Raw genomic sequence first — 20,322 nt, 5'->3', positions numbered from 1 at the left:
ACAAAGCCTGGCTCCCAGCACTGAAAAATACAGCCTGCAAAAAGTTGAACGAACTCTACCCAGACATTGCACACAAAGGACTAGGTAACAACACCTATCAATCACATTGACAGATCATCTTCCCCCATCACAACAATACACTCATAACAAAAAACACCCTGATCACCATAATGATCTAATCTCCTGAAAAGGATAAAAAGCTGATCTCACAGCTACAAATATTCAACTACACACCAGAACACAGAGTTCTAACTCCCATCTTCTGAAGATGCCAGCCACAGAGACAAGTGAAACATTAGCAAGAAAAACCTTCAGAACACAGCCAAACAGCCCAAAAACCAGCTAGAATATCATTTCTTTCAAATGATTTATAAATGGATTTGTGTGTGGTTCTTTCACAACATCTGCATATTCACAACTGTCACAACTGGAAACCTCCACTATGTTGAATAGGGAAATCATTACCATGCACCATTACAATCTGGAAATTGTGAAGGGCACCACTAGCAGAAATGTTGCACTCTGTAATGCCAACATGATTCTGCCCAGGGACATGAACATAAACTGGCTGAAATCCTGTTGCACAGCTCTACATGTGCAATGTGACATCGGCAGCAGTGACAAAATCTCTCAGATTAAAGGCTTTCATCAAATGAAATAACAAAATGGATTTTGGGAAACACATCTACAAAGGAATGAAAATGCTTAAGGAGACAGGGTATCAGACAGACCACTTCTATTAAATGAAACAATGAACTAATACTGTAGTTCAGACAAGTACAGTAAAAGCCTTTATTAGGAAGGGCTAGCAGTAAATTCTTCTAATTATGGTTGGCCTGGCATGCAGAGAAGTATTTACCACAAGATGTTTTTCTTTACTTTAACCTGGTCATTATGTGCTGCATAGTTTCTATCCTTGTTGCTCATTTTAGCCCTCTGTTTACTACCAATATCTTATAACTATCCTGTAACTTATGTTGTCTGTTTGTCTGTCTATCCATCTAATAGAGAACTTCAGTTAAACAGTTTGAAATTCTACCATAAATGTAGTAGATAAATAATGATCATAAAGTTTTTGTTCTCAATCTATTTCCAAGATACATTAAATATATTGATTTGACTTCTATTGGGGTGGAATGCTTACATCCCAATACACTATGCAGACAAGGGAACATGTGTTGCAGTACAAGAAGTGGTAACAGAGATGAGCAAATCTCTAAAGGTCTAGCTTCCAATTTCCATTTTGAAGCATCCTTCCTTTTGGGTATTTTCTCCCCTTACAAAGAAATGGGCCTGTCTTTCCCTCTTAATTGTGCTAGAACAACTGTTATACCTCTTCTCCCTCAGGTGTGTCACATGACCCAAACTAGCCATTTAAAGAGAGGATGTTGCTGAGCATTCTCTTTCAAATACAACTCAAAACATAAAAAGATACATCTAGCAGTAATGGTTATAATGGTCACAGATCCAAAACAGGTGGCTGAAATTTTGACTTGCATTTTGGATCTGGATGTTGGGATATGTTAGAATAGAATTCTTATGGACTAAAGCACTTTATGTGGACTAGGATGGTGCACATATGAGTTGCCACTCTTGCCTGCAGCATGCCCTGCCACTGGAAACAGCAGAAGAGGAACACTACTGGTGATGTTTGGCAGGGCGATATAAATATAGATGCAGGGGGCAGGCAGAAGTGCTCTAGCAAATATTTTGGATTGATTCAGTTGTCTCCCACAACTCATTCTCAATATCATAGACAGGCAACTTGCAGTTCTTGGTTGAATTTCAAAACTTCCCTAAGAGCCAACAGTGGAGACTGTAAAGGAGATCTGTTTCTTCCACAGCAGACCACTAAACTGGGAAGAACAGCAAAAGAGAAAAAGGGAGGCAGTGGTGATTAGACATAATGGCTCAAGCTAAACATCTTCACAATTACATGTTATCAAGGAGCCTAAAAACACAAACAAGCCAATTGCACCATCCAAACCAGTGGTTCAACCTTTTAGCTTCCAGGTATTGCAGACTCCAACTCCCAGAATCCCAAGCCAGCATGACAAACTCAGTGGAGTTAAAATCCAATATATCTGGACAGCAAAGCATTGAGAACCACTGTTCTAAACCACATGACAAATTTCTTCTGAAACACAGGCTTGATTGATTGTATGTGATAACTAAAAACAAGTCATGTGATTTATACTGTGCGTTATACATCATAATCAAAAGTCAAGTATCCCAATAAGTATGCCAAATCCTTGAACATATTTTCAAGTGCCATGTGTTCTTTTCTGTTTTTAACTAAAAATTATTTAAAGAGAAATAAGACACTAGCAAACACACATTACATTTTAACATCATTAAAACATGTGTTGCACAAGCAAAACATGCCCTCACTCATTCAAACACATCTAAAATATGCAAATACCTGTTCCTGCAGATCGTAGTCATAACTATCATGCAGCAGAAGACTAAGGACATAGCGAGTATAAATCATGGCATCAATGCCACATTTTTCTAGCTCTTGTCCCAGCCAGGTCTGCACAGGGCCCAAAGCATGAAGCAGAGACATTTCAGAAACAGGCACAGGACCCAGACAGGAGCTTGAGGAGCTTTCAGATGGCAAACCATCCACAACAACTGTATAGATCAGGTGCATGAATCTACGTGGCTGTCATCCTTAGAACGAGATGCATTTTCTGTAGATGATATTCCGTGGAAACCTGGAGGTGGATTTTTTTTTTACTCCAGTAAGGAGGAGACACACTTGACTTCTAGGGCAATCATTTATACTTCCTGGCAGTTATCAGTACAGAGACAAGACCCACTCTTCAGGCATAATCACTGAGCACACTAAATCTTAACAGGAAACACATGTTTATGTGCATTTTTCTACCTTAATTTCACATTGAAGCCAGATGTAAATCCCCAGCAGGACCTATAAGAGGGGAAAAAAAGAAGGTATGATGTATATAAAAAAACCACAAATTGTAATTAAACATAACACACATACACATAAATATAAATATATGCAAAAAGGTAACTTGGCTTGGCTTCCTATAAATAAACAGTTATGACAGAAAACCAAGATTCTCATGAAGAAGTTATTGTGATATACGTCTGTTGTGAACACAAAGAATATGAAAACTAAAATGAGATTTGGGCACACCTTGCCACTGAACTTTCCTCTCTTCCAGCTCTGGGTAAGGTCATTCATTGCCCTTCATTGAACAGTCCTTATTTTTCCATGTATAAGACTATACTTTTGTCTAAAATCTTTAGACTAAAAATTGAGGGTTGTCTTATACACGGAAGTAAGCTGAGAAGAGAAAAACAAGTGGAGGGGAAAGCAGGGATCAAAGTGATCCTGCAGGGTTTTGATCCCGGCTTTCCCCTCCACTTGCTAAGCCTTAGCAAAAGGAAAGCAGGGATCAAAGCACTGCAGGATGGCTTTGATAACTGCTTTCCCCTCTGCTTACTAGGTCCCATGGGGCTTAGCAAGTGTATGGGGAAAGGATCAAAGCAATCCCATGACTGTTTAAGAGGGAAAGGGATCAAAACAATCATGCAGTCGCGGGATTGCTTTGATTCCTTTCCGCCTACACTTGCTAAGATCCACTTAGATTTCTTAATTTTGGGTTAGAAAAGTGGGGGGGGGGTGTCTTATACATGGGGGCATCTTATACACAGAAAAATACAGTAAGTGTTTCCAAAATGTTTCAACATGGGGTTCAGCCAGTATAGTGTTGGCATCAGAATGAGTTGAGCTTGGAAATTCCCAGTTCTCAGGCTATGAAGTTCACCAAGATGTGAGCCTTACTCCTTTTGTTTTTCAATATATGGTTTCTCTTACTAGATGCAAACCCAGGCTACATCTAAGAAACATTTCAAAGAATTCAACCCATCCCAATTCATTAACTTAAAAGTATGTTGTATTAAGATGGGAAGAAGCAATGAATGCTCACTCCACACTTGTTGACGTGGACACTGCAACATCTGAAGCAGCAGAATTTCTGCTATCTGTATACAGTAAGCTCTCTATATCAATTGAAGCTTAATCTCCTTTTTAGACAGCCTCCCCAGATAACAGAGGTTGTTCATTTTATCTTTTTATTTTCCAAAAATAGGTGGCCTCTGGGGATGACAATGGAGGGAACAAAGCTACAATAGGACTTCACTCCTATGCTATTGTGTAACTTAAAAACAGAAACAGCTTGGCAGAGAAGGGGTGGCTTGGTCCTCAAACTTTTCCCTTGAAGTTCAAAAGGGAAATAGTCTGGAACAACTGAATAAGTCAGCAACTTTCTCATATTTCAAATGTTATACCCTTCAAAAGTAGATTTAGTACCAGGGCAGATAAAAATCAATGACCAATTCAAATCAAATTCACCCTGTGTAGCATTCCACACAACAGTGTTGTTGAGTCACAGCTTTAGTTTCTACCATATGGATAAGACACAGACATTTACAACAAACAAATGACAAACACCTGACATACTGTGGCTCAAAGAGAATTACAGGAAACCTGATCAGCTGGGATGCCTCTTTCTCTACATGGGTGGAGGAAAGACAATATTTGACACTGTCCTCTCTACAAAGAAGAGGAAAGAGAGAAATACCTATACAGATCATTGCTGCATTCCCTACCCTAAACACTGCTATTACGGCCGCTGGTTACTGTTTCATGCCTACATAAAAAGCAAGGGTTCATTTTGGAAGGGCAGAACTGGCCCTACGTAATTCCTCTGTTGAAAATAGTGGTCTTGCATACATAAGAAATAGCAGTAAAATATACTGCACCCTGGCACCACTTCTTGCACCTCCAAACTGACAAGCCTTTAGCAAACATGACAAAGCATTCCTTAGCAATACACTCACACCTAAGACATAACTGGCTGGTGAAGACAGAATTTACAAAACAGCAACAGAGCACCAAAATAGCAAAGAAAATCTCAGATGTGTACCTCAAGCTACCACCTGGTGGTCAAAGATCCAGTTCTGTCACTGGAGACTAATGCACCACCATTGTAGCAGTTGGAATTTGCATGCCAACAGCAGCCTTTCCTGGAGTTTTACTCATACACTGCTAACTGTCCCTGCACTCTGCTACAATGGGATGGACAAAAAGTTGCCTTTGAAGACCACAGAAAAACTGTTACTAGCTAAAAATACAGTGGTGCCCCACATAGCGACGTTAATCCATTCCGGATTAATCATCGCTATGCAAAAACATCGCTAAACGGATTAAAAAACCATTCGTTTAATGCGTTCCTACGGGGCCCCAAACTCACCGTTCAGCGAAGTTCCTCCATAGCACCACCATTTTCGCGCCCTCGGTAAGCGAGGGCAGGGCATGAAAATGCTTGCGGTGGCCATTTTGGGCGTCCGGCGGCCATTTTGGAACCGCCGATCAGCTGTTTAAAAAAAATCGCAATGCGGAGATCGGTAAGCGAAATGCTTACCAATCATCGCAATGCGATGTTTTGCCATTGAAAACATCACTATGTGATTGCATTAGCGATCTGAAAAAACAGATCGCTATGCGGATTCGTCATTAAACGGTGCGCTTGTTAAGCGAGGCACCACTGTACTGCTTTTGGGTTACTAACCAGAATCAATAACAAGGAATATGTATAAAGCAGGGGTGGGCAATTAATTTCTATAGGGGGCCACATGAAAAATCTGAACTGTGTTCAGGGGCCGAACCAACTTTACTTAAAAATAAAACGAAACAGTGATGTTATGATTGTTTTTTTAAAACTTGTTAATCTTCATAAGTACTAAAGAGTTTTTTTGCGGTATGTTAAAGATAAGCAACTGATCAACTTTAGACAAAAAGCTATAAATGGTTTTGATGTCCAAAACTATCCGCAGGCCGGACAGGAGCGGCTCGCGGGCCATATGTGGCCCTCGGGCCGCACTTTGCCCAGGTCTGGTATAAAGACTAGCTCATAGTCTGTTTGAGTTTAGTTGAAAGTTCATATCTTTAAAATCAGGCATAGCTTGGGAACCAGATACCTGAAGAACCATCTGCTCCTCTGCTTTACCTTTGATAATTCTGGAGGCCCCATCATGTTACATGAGCTTCATGATAAAAGGCAAAAGTTTCACTACTACAGCATCTCAATTATGGAATTCTCCTACCAGGAAGAAAGACAAACTATCTCTACTCTCCTAGCCCTCTGAACTAAGGTACCTAGAGTGAACTAAGCTGCCTAGAGTGGTAGCAATGACCAGATAGGCAGGGTATAAATAAAATAAAATAAAAATAATACCTTTCTGTATTTTAAGTCTGCTTTGTGGTCTTCTCCCTCTTTGAGGACTGCTCACAAAAATACTACCTGAAGTCACTATACTCATATATATTCATTAAATTAAAACAGATTTATAATTAAGGACTGAAAATAAGATGGTGGGTATCATATTACATTATATAGTTTTGGTCTATGGCCGGTAACAGTCATACAATCTTAGGGATGGCATAGAGAACAGGGAATAAGTAACCAAAATCACAAGGAGTATGCAGAACGTCTTTCAAGAAAAAAAAATGTGTTTAGATAGTTCAAACCTAAGGGGGGAAAAAACTAAAGGAGGAACAAAGATTTTATTAAGATCTAGAAAGGTATACACCATATGGAGGAAGATGATTTTCTCTTAAAACATACTGATTCCAGTTGGACTCAATTTTGTACAGTCTGGATCATTGGCAAGAGAAGAAAGCCACAAAAAAGTCTGGAGTAAGTGACCAGAGCTATGCTTTGATATTGTTACATGTATTTTTAAAATTAATTCTTTTTTAAGCCAGCAGGTGGTTGGGTAGAATGGTACTCAGAAATGGATGTTCATTTCATTATTTTGATTTAAAAATATAGGGGAGATAACTACTGGGAGAGGACATGTTGCTCACTTGTAAGTGTGGATCTTTGAGTTATCATCTATGTATGCAATCACACAAGAAGCGTCCTCCCTTTGCCAAGCTGTCTGCTATGCAACCAAACTTGTATTCAATACACAGTGCTCAATAGACACCTGAACAAACAGCAAGGGTTTCCACTGCAGTCAGGGAAACTGTTGGCTTATATGGCAATAAAAAGCAAAGTACTCATTGACACAAAACACATATGGATTAAAGGAAGACATTTTTAAAATATGAGAGAGAGAGAGAGAGAGAGAGAGAGAGAGAAACTGAAACATTAAAACTACCCAAATGAATGACGAAGATAAGAATTAGTTGAGATGGAAATACAGAAGATATCTGTAAGGCAACAGCTAATTTAATAATAATAATATAATTTATTGTCATTGTAAGTATATACACAGTATATCATACAACGAAATTCACAGACACCCAGAGACCAGACACATGCACACACATAACATTCCCCAAACACTCCCCACCCACTAGAAATCCCCCACTAAAAATACAAACATCTACACCTCAGGCCAAGTAACACAGTCCAACTAATTATTCACTACTGGTGGTCTTTAAGCTCATTATTAATTGCAATTATAGCTCTAGGATAAAAACTATTTAGAAAACGTGTGGTCCGAGTCTTAATTGTTCTATATCTTCTGCCAGACGGTAACAGTTCAAAAAAGTTATAAGCAGGATGGGAAGAGTCTCTCAGGATGCTGTGTGACTTCCTCAGACAGCGGGATGTGAAGATGTCATCCAGGGTTGGTAGCTGGAGCCCGATGATATTCTGGGCAATTTTAATGGTTCTCTGTAGAGCTTTTTTGTCCGCTACAGAGCTACTCCCAAACCATGCCAGAATGCCATAAGTTAGGACACTCTCAATGGTGCTACGGTAGTAGGACAGAAGTAAATGCTGTGATAAATTTAACTTCCCGAGCATTCTCAGGAAATACAGCCTCTTCTGTGCCTTCTTTATTAGCATGTTGGCATTTATAGTCCATGAGAGGTCCTCTGAGATGTAAGTGCCCAGAAATTTAAAACTACCAACTCTCTCCACTTCCTCACCGTTTATGTACAGTGGTAAATGTACATTTCTCTTCCTCCTAAAATCAATTATGAGTTCTTTAGTTTTTTTGATGTTAAGTGTGAGATGATTTTCTTTACACCATAGTATCAATCTTTGTACTTCCTTTCTATAAGCAGACTCATTGTTCTTATTTATGAGTCCCACCACTGTTGTATCATCCGCAAATTTAATAACTGCATTGGTGTTATATAGTGGGGTGCAATCATGTGTGTACAGGGAATAGAGGAAGGGACTTAGCACGCAGCCCTGGGGAGCTCCTGTACTTAGTACCAGGGTAGAAGAATGGTGGGATCCCATCCTTACTGACTGTGGCCTATCTGTCAGAAAATCCTTTATCCACATGCAGATCTCCTGAGGTAATCCCAGGTTGATCATTTTTAAAAACAACCTATTTGGTAGAATGGTGTTAAAAGCAGAGCTATAATCCACAAACAACAGCCTCGCATAAGTTCCCTGTTGTTCTAAGTGGCTCAATACAGTATGGAGTACGATGGACACAGCATCATCAGTAGATCTATTTCTCCTGTATGCAAATTGCCATGGATCCAAAGAAGGTGGAAGACTAGCCTTAATGTAATCCAGCACCAATCTCTCAAAACATTTCATAATAACAGATGTTAAAACTACTGGTCTATAATCATTGGGAGATACCACAGCTGACTGCTTCGGGACTGGCACTATAATAGATGTCTTCAGGCAAGTGGGGACAGAACACTGCAACAAGGATAGATTGAAAATATCCGTAAAAACTCCAGCTAATTCTGCAGCACAGCCCCTAACAACTCGTCCCATGATTCCATCTGGTCCAGCTGCCTTTCGAATATTAATATTCTGGAAAGCGCGTCTCACATCTGAAATCTGCAGTACTAGTGGTTGTCTGTCGATGGTAGATTCTAGTGATGTATTATGGACAGTAGGTGCTGGAATAATGGTTGTTCCTGTTTCCACCTCAAAACGGCTGAAAAATTGATTTAACTGCTCAGCCAAAAAATCACTGCTGCTACACAGACTGTTTTTGTTACTCTGACCAGTGATTTGTCGTAGGCCGTGCCACACTCGGCGAGTGTCAGAACTTTCAAGGTGTTGTTCAATTCTCTGGCTGTACATAGCTTTGGCATCCCTAATGCCCCTTTTCAGTTTAGCTCTGGCCTCTCTATACTGTAGTTCATCACTAGAATGAAAAGCAGTATTTCTGGCTTTTAATAAAAGGCGCACTTCTCTATTTAGCCAAGGCTTGTTGTTAGAAAACACTCGTACTTGTCTTGTAGTAGCAATAACATCGATGCAGCTTTTGATATAAAACAGTACTGTCGAGGCATAAGTATCAACATTGTCCTCCTCAAACAGTGTCCAATCAGTGCTCCTAAAGCAATCTTGAAGTTGCTCAGTTGCATCCACTGGCCACACTTGTATTTCTCTAATTGATGGTCTGATTCTTTTAACAAGGGGTCTGTACGATGGAATAAAAAAAAGAGATATATGATCTGACTGTCCCAAGCTAGGCAATGGCTTCGTCTTATATCCATGCATGATGTTACAATATACCTGATCCAAGGTATTTTCCCCTCTAGTGGGACAGTCCACATACTGATAAAAGTTAGGGAGGACGGTCTTTAAATTGGCTTGATTGAAATCACCTGCTACCACCAGCACTCCATCTGGGTAGGCCTGCTGCTGTTTGCTGATAGCAGTTAACAAACAACTCAAAGCTGTGGTTGTGTTAGCATCAGGAGGTATATATATTGCTGTTATTATAACAACATTAAACTCACGAGGCAGGTAAAAGGGGCGGCATTTCACTGCCAAATACTCCAAATCAGGACAACAGTGAATGTCCATTATTTTAACATCTGTGCTCCAATTATCGTTTGTGTAAACACAAACCCCTCCACCTCTGCTCTTCCCAGATTCAATAGACCTGTCTGCTCGATGTACTCTGCGTCCTTGTAGTTCAATTACCTCCCCTGGGATGGAAGAATCAAGCCATTAACAAGGAAGAAATGTGATGGGTTGTAAAAAAAATTAAAACATATTTAAATTACAATACAATATATGCATTTACAATAAAAACAATGTATTTTTCAGATTTATGATTAATAAAAATATGCCTGAACCTGGAATATGAGCAAAAATGATTCTGATTCTATAAGCAAGTTAAAAATGGAATAGTGTCAGGCTTTATAATCTGTACTTCACTTTAATCAGGACATCACTGCAGCTACCAAGAGGCTAAATCATTCATTAAAGAGTGATCAATGTTTAGAATAAGTCAGAAAATGTCAACACTGAAAATACGTTAAAACTGAGACATACCAGGATCAAAGGATGGCAATCTGTGCTACCTGATTTTTTTGGCTGGCCAAAGGCATTTGATGGAATCACCATTTTTAGAAGCACTATCAAGTAAGTTCTTGGTGGGACATTTTTGGCTATGGATAGATTTTGAGTATGGATTGCTACAAATTCTCAGAATGTTTATCTCTGAAACTCTGCACACAAGACAAGAGCCATCAGCACCCGTTTCCAGTTCAGAAGGAAGCCAGGTGACTCCTTCCCCACAACGCCACTAAGTTTCAAGTATTTTGTGATGTTGGGATTCTGCTCCTTCCTCTGCAAAGAGAAGCAAGGACAGGTTTTTGTTTCTCGTAATATTCAAAGTTTGTGGACACCACCACTCCAATTAACACTTACTGTGGTTGATATGCTAAATGAATAACGATTAGGTTTTGGGTACCCGTTTCGCTTAGCGATGTTTTAAAAAGAGCGGGAATAGTGGCTGTTTGGCAATGCTAATGTAACTGTCGATATCCAGGATGCATTGTGCCTTGTGCGGGGAAGGTATAAAACCCCTTCCCCATGCATCCTGGGCTTTCTTTTCCACATGCAGTTCCAAGGTTGGCTTTGCAACTTTGGTCTGTCTTGTGGGTGCATCCTGTGCTTGAGGAGCTGAAGAGAAGATCTGCAGAAATTATTGAATAGCTAAAGGTAAGTTTGCATTTCTTCTCCTGGGTGGGTGTTGGGTTTTATTGCAAAAATCAGATTTTTCTTTGCAAGGGGGAATTTGGGTCTGGCTGGCTCTGGCTTTGGGGGTTGTTTTCATTGGGGAAATTGCAGGGGTTTTTTTGGTGGGGGTTTGTGTGGATTTGTGTGGGATTTGGATCCCTAAGTTAAAACCTGAGTTTACAATTTTTTAAGGCCATGCTGCTTCTTGGTGTGTGTGTGTGTGGGGGGGTTGTGTGGAAAGTTGCTAAAGTCTCATTTGAAATGGTTTTTCATGGCGTTCTGTGCATGCCTGGCTTTTGCAATTGGATCCCGAAGTTAAAACCTGAGTTTCAAAATTTGAACCCGACGGGTTGAAACCTAGGGGGTACATTAGCTTCTGTTTTGGGGGTTTAAATGCAAAAGTAGGATGCCAAGTTTGATTTTTTTTTTTTACTGTAGGCATTCCTTTCTGTGGTGTGGTGTGGCCTTTAGTGGACTTTTCCAGAACATATGGCAAATCAAGAGGTAGGTATGAATTTCTTTTCCTGTGGTTTTTTCCCCTTAGGTTGTGGTGGGGGGGGGGGTGTAGTTATATGTTAAGTCTAATTTTTCTCAAATTTTCTTTGGCCAGGCATCCTCTTGTGGCGTGGTGTGGCCTTTGGTGGCCTTTTCCAGAACATCTGGTAAATCAAGAGGTAGGTATGAATTTCTTCTCCTGTGTTTTTTTCCCCCTTAGGTTGCAGTGGGGATGTGTGTGTTATGCCACTTGTTTGTCCAGGGCAGTTTTGGCCAGGTGTGGGAAGGTGAAGCAGATGTAAAGCACTGACTGTTTTTTTTTTTAACGTAGCAACATCAGACATGGGTCCAAAGAAGCCTGCTTCTGCCCAGGTTGGCAAGCCGACCAGGGAGAAGGTTACCCTGGAGATGAAGAAAGACATCATCAGAAAGTACGATGGAGGGAAACGCATTGCGGACATCGCCAGGGAGTACGGCCGGAATGCATCCACCATTGGCACCATCGTAGCGAACAGGGAGAAGATCCTTGCCATGGATGCAGCGAAGGGTGTCACCAGGATCGCCAAGAACTGGCCAGCTGTCCTGGAGGAGGTGGAGAAGCTCCTGGTTATCTAGATGGAACAGAAGCAGTGTGCAGGGGACACAGTGACTGAGGCTGTGATCTGCGAGAAGGCCAGGGCCTTGTACACAGACCTCATGGAGCAGCAGCCCGGAACATCAGCTGAGCCTGAAGAGTTCGAGGCCAGCAGAAGCTGGTTTGAAAGCTTCAAGACCAGATCCGGCATCCACAGTGTGGTGAGGCACGGAGAGGCTGACAGCTCCGACATTACTGCAGCTGAGGACTTTGCCGTGGAGTTCCTGGAGGTCATGACAACAGAGGGCTACCTTCCAAAGCAGGTCTTCAACTGTGACGAGACCGGCCTGTTTTGGAAGCGGATGCCCAAAGGACCTTCCTGACCCAAGAGGAGAGCAAGCTGCCTGGCCACAAGCCGATGAAGGACCATCTGACCCTCCTCTTCTGTGCCAACGCCCTTGCTGGTCTACCATTCTGAGAATCCACGTGCTTTCAAGAAGCACAAGGTGGACAAAGCCCGGCTGAAGGTGATGTGGCGATCCAATGCCAAGGCTTGGGTCACACGTGTCCTCTTTGTGGACTGGGTCAATCACGCTTTTGGCCCAGCTGTGAAGCGGTACCTGCTGGACAATGACCTGCCACTGAAGGCCCTGCTCCTCATGGACAATGCTCCTGCCCATCCTCCAGGCCTTGAGGATCACTTGTTGAAGTTCTCCTTTATCAAGATCATGTTCCTGTCTCCAAACACCACCCCGATACTCCAGCCGATGGATCAGCAGGTAATCGCTAACTTCAAAAAACGGTACACTATGGAGCTGTTCTGGCGCTGTTTTGAGGTGACCGATACCACCAATCTCACCCTGCGTGATTTCTGGAGGGAGAAGTTCGACATCGTCATCTGCTTGAAGATGATCACCAGGGCCTGGGACGGCATCATCCAGAGGAACTTGAACTCTGTGTGGCGCCCGCTCTGGCCAGACTGTGTGGCTACTGGTGCTTCTGCACCTGCACCTGAGTCCACAGTGATGCAGGACATTGTGGACTTTGGGAGGAACATGGGCCTCGAGGTCACTGAGGAGGACATTGCTGAGTTGGTAGAGGGCCATGACCAGGAGCTGACCACCCAGGAGCTGGATGATCTGCAGGCAGAGGCTATGGAGGAGGAGGAAGAAGACCCAGAGGAGGAACATCTGTCCACCAAGGACCTGAAGGAGCTCTTGACCCAGTGGCAGAATGTGCAGACTCTGTTACAGAGGCACCACAAGGACAAGGCTATGGCACATAAGATGGTGCACAGTTTTGATGAGAAGCTTGTGGCCCCTTTCAGAGGGATCCTGAAAAGGAGGCAGAGGCAACTCACCATGGAGGGGTTCCTCACAAAGAGGCCTAGACAGGACGAGGAATCTTCTCCTTCCACCAGTGGTGCCCAGTTGCCTTCTACCATCTCTTCTTCCTCCCCCTCCTCCTCCTCCTAGAAGACTGCTGCAGTGATGTGGGGACAGTTCTGTGTGCCTCCAGGTCCCTGCACTGAACAGTGGTCCAGGTGGTTTAGAGGCTTCAGCCTCACTTGTTCACTTTAAAAATGTTTCTGTACTGTTACTGTAATGTTTACTGCCTGACAATGTTGAAATGTTAAAAGTTTCTGTCCTTAAAAAATTATGTTTTATGTTTGTGCACTTCATGAAGACTTTCTGTACATTATTCACTTTCTAAAGAGTTTTGTACAATCCAATGTTATGTTTGTGCACTTCATGAAGATCTTCTGTACATTATGCACTTTCTAAACAGTTTTGTACAATCCAATGCTCCTGCATCATGTTTGCTGTTTTTTTTAAAAAAATTCTATGCTATTTATAAAGTTAAAATTTATAAACTTAAAGTTCCTGCCTCATGTCTGCTTTTTTAAAAAAGTTTTTCTGTTATTTATAAAGTTTAAGTTTACTGTTTAAAATGTTTGAAATCACCTGCACAGTGTTATGATGTTGAAGTGCACTTAATAAACCCTTTGTTAACCAAATTTGACTTTGTTCTGACTCTTTTTTAATTTGTTGAATTTTTCCCCCATTGAAATGCATTGAAAAGGTTTCAATGCATTCCAATGGGGGATACATTGTTTTGCTTAGCGATGTTTCCTATGGCAATTTTCGCTTAAGGACGTCAATTCGTTCCTACTGGAACGGATTATCCCGTTTTCAATGCATTCCTATCAGAAATGGTGTTTCGCTTAGCGATGTTTTCCCATAGCAATGTTTTTTTTTAACCAATTAACATCGCTAAGCGAGGCACCACTGTACTTGTTTTAGAAATACTGGACAACCTGAAACACAGTATCACATCACTGGAATTCCCCAACAATGGCTAAAATTCTACTGCTTAGTATTATAACCTGCACTAGAGAAGGCCCTGGATCAGGGGAGATTTGGTGAATCAAGTCATCAATTAAGTTCCACTGATTCAAATATGGGTGCTCTAGTTACAAATTACTTTAGCATAGTAAGGCCTGTGATGGAGTTGAAGCAGTGTGGGATATGCAGTCAGAGGAATGTAAGATGGAGTCAGACAGGTTCTATGTGAAGATGATTTGAGAGACATGGGAATGAGAGTGTTTTTCTGAAGACAGGTACAGCGTGGTTCATGACAAAGCTGAAGAGAGATGATGATTCTTTCTGGAATGCGTTATGTAGCTCAATGGCAAAGTATGTGACTGCCAGAAGGAGGTGGGGTTAGCCCACCTTAGCCCAGCTTAGTAGTGTTTTTTTTTATTTTAATGTGGATTAGTTTTTTTATTTAACTGTCATTATCTTTGAATATGTTCTTTATGCTAAAGCTTGAGCAATATAAACTGATTTTATGAAACTCTAGTTTTCTAATAAAAAATAATTATAAAAATTCTTACAAAGGACTGGTCTCTTGAACAGCAGGGTCTGGCTAAATCCAGGAGGTGGAGAGGGCCACAAACTAGCTATCACTGACAGTCCTATCTAACTGAGCTGCTGTGAATTCTAAGGAATTAGAAAGCCCATGTGTCTGTACTTGCAAAGTACTGGGTAAAAGTAAAGTATTCTTTTAAGATCAGACTTGTTCAAGGGGCTTACGCTACACATTCCTGAGGTCTTGGGACTTGCCTCAGCGCAAAGGTGGTAGGTAAGTGGCCTGTAGAACTCTCTCACCGAGTGCTAAGTGCTCCTTAGGGAGGCTTGTGCACCACAAGGCCCAACTAGAGCAGGTCTATTTGAATCAACAGAACTTACAGAGGCCAAATCCCCAATGATTCAATGGGCTTACTTGAATGCATCATAAGCACTGGGATTTCAGATAGTACACATGTCTAAATTTTTCCAAATTTTTTCAAATGTTCCTTTAGAAAATATTTTTATTCTAATTTGACATATGAACACAATCACAGAACTACTACTAACTGTTAGATCTTGACTGGTTTTGTTTTATCTTGTATGTTGCTTCAAGAATTCAATTTTGTAAGGCATACGTGTGGAACCTTTTCACTTCAACAGTTACATTCTTGGGTGGGGAGGAGATTTCCTGGGGCCTATACCAGTGACTAACACCATAGAAAAAATGGGGAGGACTGAAAGCAGGCATGGCCAAATGATCTTCTCTGCCATACACATGCACATATGGAAGGCTGCAAGAGGCTATTTATCTCTTCCTAGAAGTAGGGGAAAAACCCAGCTAAAATCCCCATTTCTAAAACACATACAGTAGTTGTGTTAAACCAAACTACATTCTAGAGACTGCATACAGAAGGTCATTCTTTCTTTGAGAATTTAAACTACTGTTTGAAGTCTGAAAGGATAAAATAGTCTTTTACTGTACTTGATTGAATTTCTTCCTACTGTCTCTCCAATAGACAGCACAGATTGCTTGGGTGCCCAGCTATGCTTACAAACCAAGCACCTTAATGAGACAATATTTGTCTACTGTCAGTGTCCTGTCAGGTAACAACAAAAAGACAAAAATTTTGTGGCACCTTCAAGACTAATTGCTGATTTTTAATGTGAGCTTTCATGGACAAGTCCACTTTTTCAGACTTCTTTTTCTCACTCTCCTCTGTCGCTCTTGCCTAGATGCAAGGAGAGAAAAGCTGACACACACAAACAGATGCCCAGTGTCCAACCATCTACCCTCAGCTGTCCCCTTTCCTTGCTCTGCACTAAAAGAAACTGATGGGGAAAGGACAGCTGTGAACTATGTCACTCAAGCAGCTGCTCTCTTGCCAGTCACTGTAAGAACTCTTGGTACTTTAAAGTTAAGGGTGGAAGGCACGATCTTCATGCCTTCTTGCTGTGACCTAAAAGTACAAAACACAACAGTTAGAGTTTCTGCTGCACAGATGCTAGCAGCTGCCTTAGTGCCAGGCCATATATGATACAGCTCTACTTCCCTATTGCTAGCTCCCAATAGAGAAGGAAGCAGAAATGCAAAAAGTACGGTATGTGACAGGCAGCTGCTAGCTTCAAGGATCTGCAGCCACATTCATGCATTATGTCACTAAGGAAGCAGCTCTTGCGTAATCCACAACTTTGCCTTCTGCCCCCATTCTAGTGTCGAAATACTGTATATATTGTAGGGGAAGGAATGAAGAAGCAGTGAGGAGACTGCGGGGTGAGGGGGAAGAACCCAGATAATACCATCTGATTCACATCACCGCAAAAGAGTTTAAAAGTAACTTTTTTTCCTGTTCCCATAGAGCATAATAAATGTCCATGAAGCAAAAAACGACATACCTGCCAGAATTCTACTGTTTAGTTACATCAGCATAAAAGTACAGTGACACATACTGTACAGCAAACTGCCCTCAGTTAAAAAGTTGTCATTTATATCCCTTTGTCGTGTCCTAGACATGTGAGTTGCCATGAGGCAAGAAATACAACTGGCAACTCATTAACTACAGGCAATTCACAAGTGTGATTTACTCCACCACACTTACACTAGCATAATTAAATAACAGGGTTTTAGCTGCAGTATTCTACCATAAACATACTTTATCTGAAGGACTCCCATGCCAAGCTTTACTTCATTCTCCATTTCACAGATATCAAGTATTAGGGGAAGATCTCCATTTGAAATCTTCTTGACACAACATACTTGAGATAGCAACTGCTAGTCAATACAAAGGCACTAGAATAGTGCTTGCTAGCAATCTGACACAGTATGAAGCAGTCCGATACTTGATGTTATGTGCAAAAGCCTTGTTATGAGTGTCCCTGCACAACTAGCACTGGCTCTTTAATGGGTAACTGGTATAATAATGGGTACAAGTAAGTGTCAGTGTTTTTTATTCTTTTCCAAACTATTTTACGGGCTTGTAATAGAATACATCACATCTTTTCAGTAGTTTAGCTAAGTAACATGTTCAGTTCTAAACATGTTCACTCAAGAAGCAAGGGCTACCAAAACTGGATATTTTAGCCTACTTCTCAGAAAGTTTGCAAATTACATTATTTGTAATGTCTCTTCCTAAGAAAGTGTTTTCTCAGTAAATGGCAATTGTCTTCAAGGGATATTTCTGTCATGTCAACACAGCATTTAATGTAGAGATAAGTTCTACTTCACTAAGCTCAAAAGTGCTTACTCTTAAGAATTCCTATAACTGCAGCCTTGAGTTTAGAAAAAAGTACAGCTTCACTGTTATGCATCACTTTTAGGACTCATGTGAACAAAAATGCAGAAAAAATCTTTAAAAAATACTTCCATTTATATTCTTCCACACATAATTTAACAATGTTGCTAATATAACTTATCACCTTCCCCTCTCAAGACAGAGGAACCTTTTCCCTTGAAGCCCATGGGAAAAACTAAGTGCTGCAGTCAATGGCAATCAGAATGGAACTCTGAATGGGTTGATTTGCAGCACTGCACAGCTGCACAAAGCATACGAGAAAGCAAATCATGACATTAGTGCTAGACAACACTGCAAGTGCCATGTTGCCTTGATAATTACCTATGGAAGCTGCCCATAAACAACAAGGTATTATACAAGAAAAACTTTGAATTTCTAGCTGCATTTGTATCAGGAAGCAACTATTTAAACATTTCAAATGCAAACTGGACATGCTCTACATAGGGAGCTTTCAGAGGGCATGTGTATGAATTACAATCAGCATTTTCATAGAAGGAAGAAAGTTCTAGGTTTTAGTTGTTTCAATTCAAGCTGTGTGTGCTTCCTAGGTTCATACCTAAATGGGACTTTCTGGATTTATTTCTGCAAGAGTGACTTTCCCTGCCACATACATAAAACAAAAAGATTAGAAATTTCAGAATGTGTGAAACATTTTTCAAATTAGTGTTTAAAACAATGTCACAAGCATTAGTATAAGATAACAGTACTAAAAATTATAGCAAAAAGAGATCGCCTGTCAAATATTTTTGGCTACACTGGTTGGTGAGTTTTTTGGGGACTTGGGAGTCCAAAACAACAGGAGAGTTTAAGCTTGCTTAGCCCAAGTTATAGCATTGCCTACCTACAGTAAATAACACTGATGCAGTATGATATCTGCACATATAACAAGCATTTACCTGTATGATCTGGATATTTACTACACACTGGTTCCACAACAAAAGAACTAGCAAAATCTTAGTATCACACAGTCTAAGTCCTGCTTTTCATTTGTCTCTTTCATAACAAGCAGAAAAAACTGATGACTGTTTGAAATATACCGCATATACTCGAGTATAAGCCGACCCGAATATAAGCCGAGGCACCCAATATTACCACAAAAAATGGGAAAACTTATTGACTCAAGTATAAGCTGAGTGGGAGTGGAAAATGCAGCAGCTGCTGGCAAATTTCAAAAATAAAAATAGATACCAATAAAATTACATTAATTGAGGCATCAGTAGGTTAAATGATTTTGAAGATACTGCCCTTCTGAGCTGTGAGACACACTTCACTGCCTGTGGTGGGAGGACTCATACCAGATGTTGCGCTTATCTACAGGTACTGCTCTACTGCTGCGTAACAAGATGGAGGAACATGGGGGATGGAGGAGGAAGGTGGAAGAAGGGTACATAGAATATGCAGGAGGAGGATGAGGATGGGAGTGTTCTGGAAGTGGAAATGCAGTGTACTTAACCCGGGTCATCAGACCACCCAGAGGCTGCAGGCAGCCATAGAAGAGCAGGGGAGTCCGGAGAACACCCATAATGCAGGAGAGAACATGTTAATTTTGACACTGCCTTGAGTATAAGCCAAGGGGGTACTTTTTCAGCAAAAGATTCTGCTGAAAAATTAGGCTTATACTCGAGTATATACAGTATATGAAACAAGAAAATGTTATATGTAAAATATTTCAAACCTCATTTAATTCTACAGACATTTTCTCAACTCCATGGAGATTTTAGAAAGATTTTAAAAAAGGATCTTTCATATATCTAGTAAAATTTGAACTAAGTCAGTTATATCCAATCATTGATAATGACATCAACAATATTTCAGATTAGCTCATTTTTCATGCAATTTATTTCACAGCTGGCATAATTCTTCACTAGCTTGCTGATAAGTAAACAGTACAGTGGACCCTCTACTTAAGGAATTAATCCGTATTGGAATGGTGGCTGCAAGTCGAAAAGTCTGTAAGTCGAATCTCCATTGACCTACAATGCACTGAAAACCGATTAATCCCATAACCAGTGGTTTTTATTTTATTTTTATTCCATTTTGGTTTTTTTCTGGTCTGTAAGTCGATTCTCTGGCTGCAAGTCGAATCTAAATTTTGCAGCCAGAGAAGTCTGTAACTCGAAAAGTCTGTAAGTCGAGCCATCTGTAAGTCAAGGGTCCACTGTACAGGACTGTAGCTTTACTGTACATGATGATAATATGAAGGGTTTTAACTCAAAATATTTAAATAAATGTGCAAGTGTACTGTTGTTACATTATAGGGATGTTGACCTCTAAAAACATTTGTTTCTTCTGCTTGTGCTTTCCACTAAAACATTTATGAATGGATCACAGATATTGATCACACATGTTATGTAAAAACATTTACACAATTTAAATCACCACTATAACTTAAACATCAAATATATATTTTTGAATTGCCCAGTTCCTCACTTCCAGTATGATAATGCTAAATGCCTATATTGTTCATAGGCATAAAATGATTTTTTTTTTGTTTATCATACTGCTCATGGTTTCTTTCTGCAACTTTACTGTCAAACATGCCAAAAGCTCTATTTATAGAAAAATCCTGTATCCCTCTGTGCAGAAAGAAGTTCCACTGAACATAATACAGT

The 20,322-nt window shown here is 40.6% G+C and overlaps 1 protein-coding gene across 9 annotated transcripts in view; it reads right to left on the bottom strand.

Moving 5' to 3' along the window:
• KIAA0232 (KIAA0232 ortholog) overlaps positions 1 to 20,322 on the bottom strand; it is a 61,125-nt gene that overhangs the window by 36,790 nt on the left and 4,013 nt on the right. For 3 of the 9 annotated variants that reach the window (XM_078392528.1, XM_078392530.1, XM_020790546.3), the window contains exon 2: positions 2,423 to 2,932. The exons of 2 other annotated variants lie outside the window; for them this stretch is intronic. In XM_078392528.1, the coding sequence (XP_078248654.1) occupies positions 2,423 to 2,653 (231 nt within the window). In that variant the 5' untranslated portion in view covers positions 2,654 to 2,932. Of the gene's footprint in view, positions 1 to 2,422; positions 2,933 to 18,266; positions 18,955 to 20,322 lie in introns of those variants that run through there. 4 more of the 9 variants (XM_020790549.3, XM_078392532.1, XM_078392529.1 and 1 more) reach the window with 3 other exon arrangements.

Source organism: Pogona vitticeps, chromosome 4 (genome assembly GCF_051106095.1).
Source record: "Pogona vitticeps strain Pit_001003342236 chromosome 4, PviZW2.1, whole genome shotgun sequence".
Taxonomy (NCBI): domain Eukaryota; kingdom Metazoa; phylum Chordata; class Lepidosauria; order Squamata; family Agamidae; genus Pogona; species Pogona vitticeps.
This window is presented reverse-complemented; position numbering and strand designations above follow the sequence as displayed.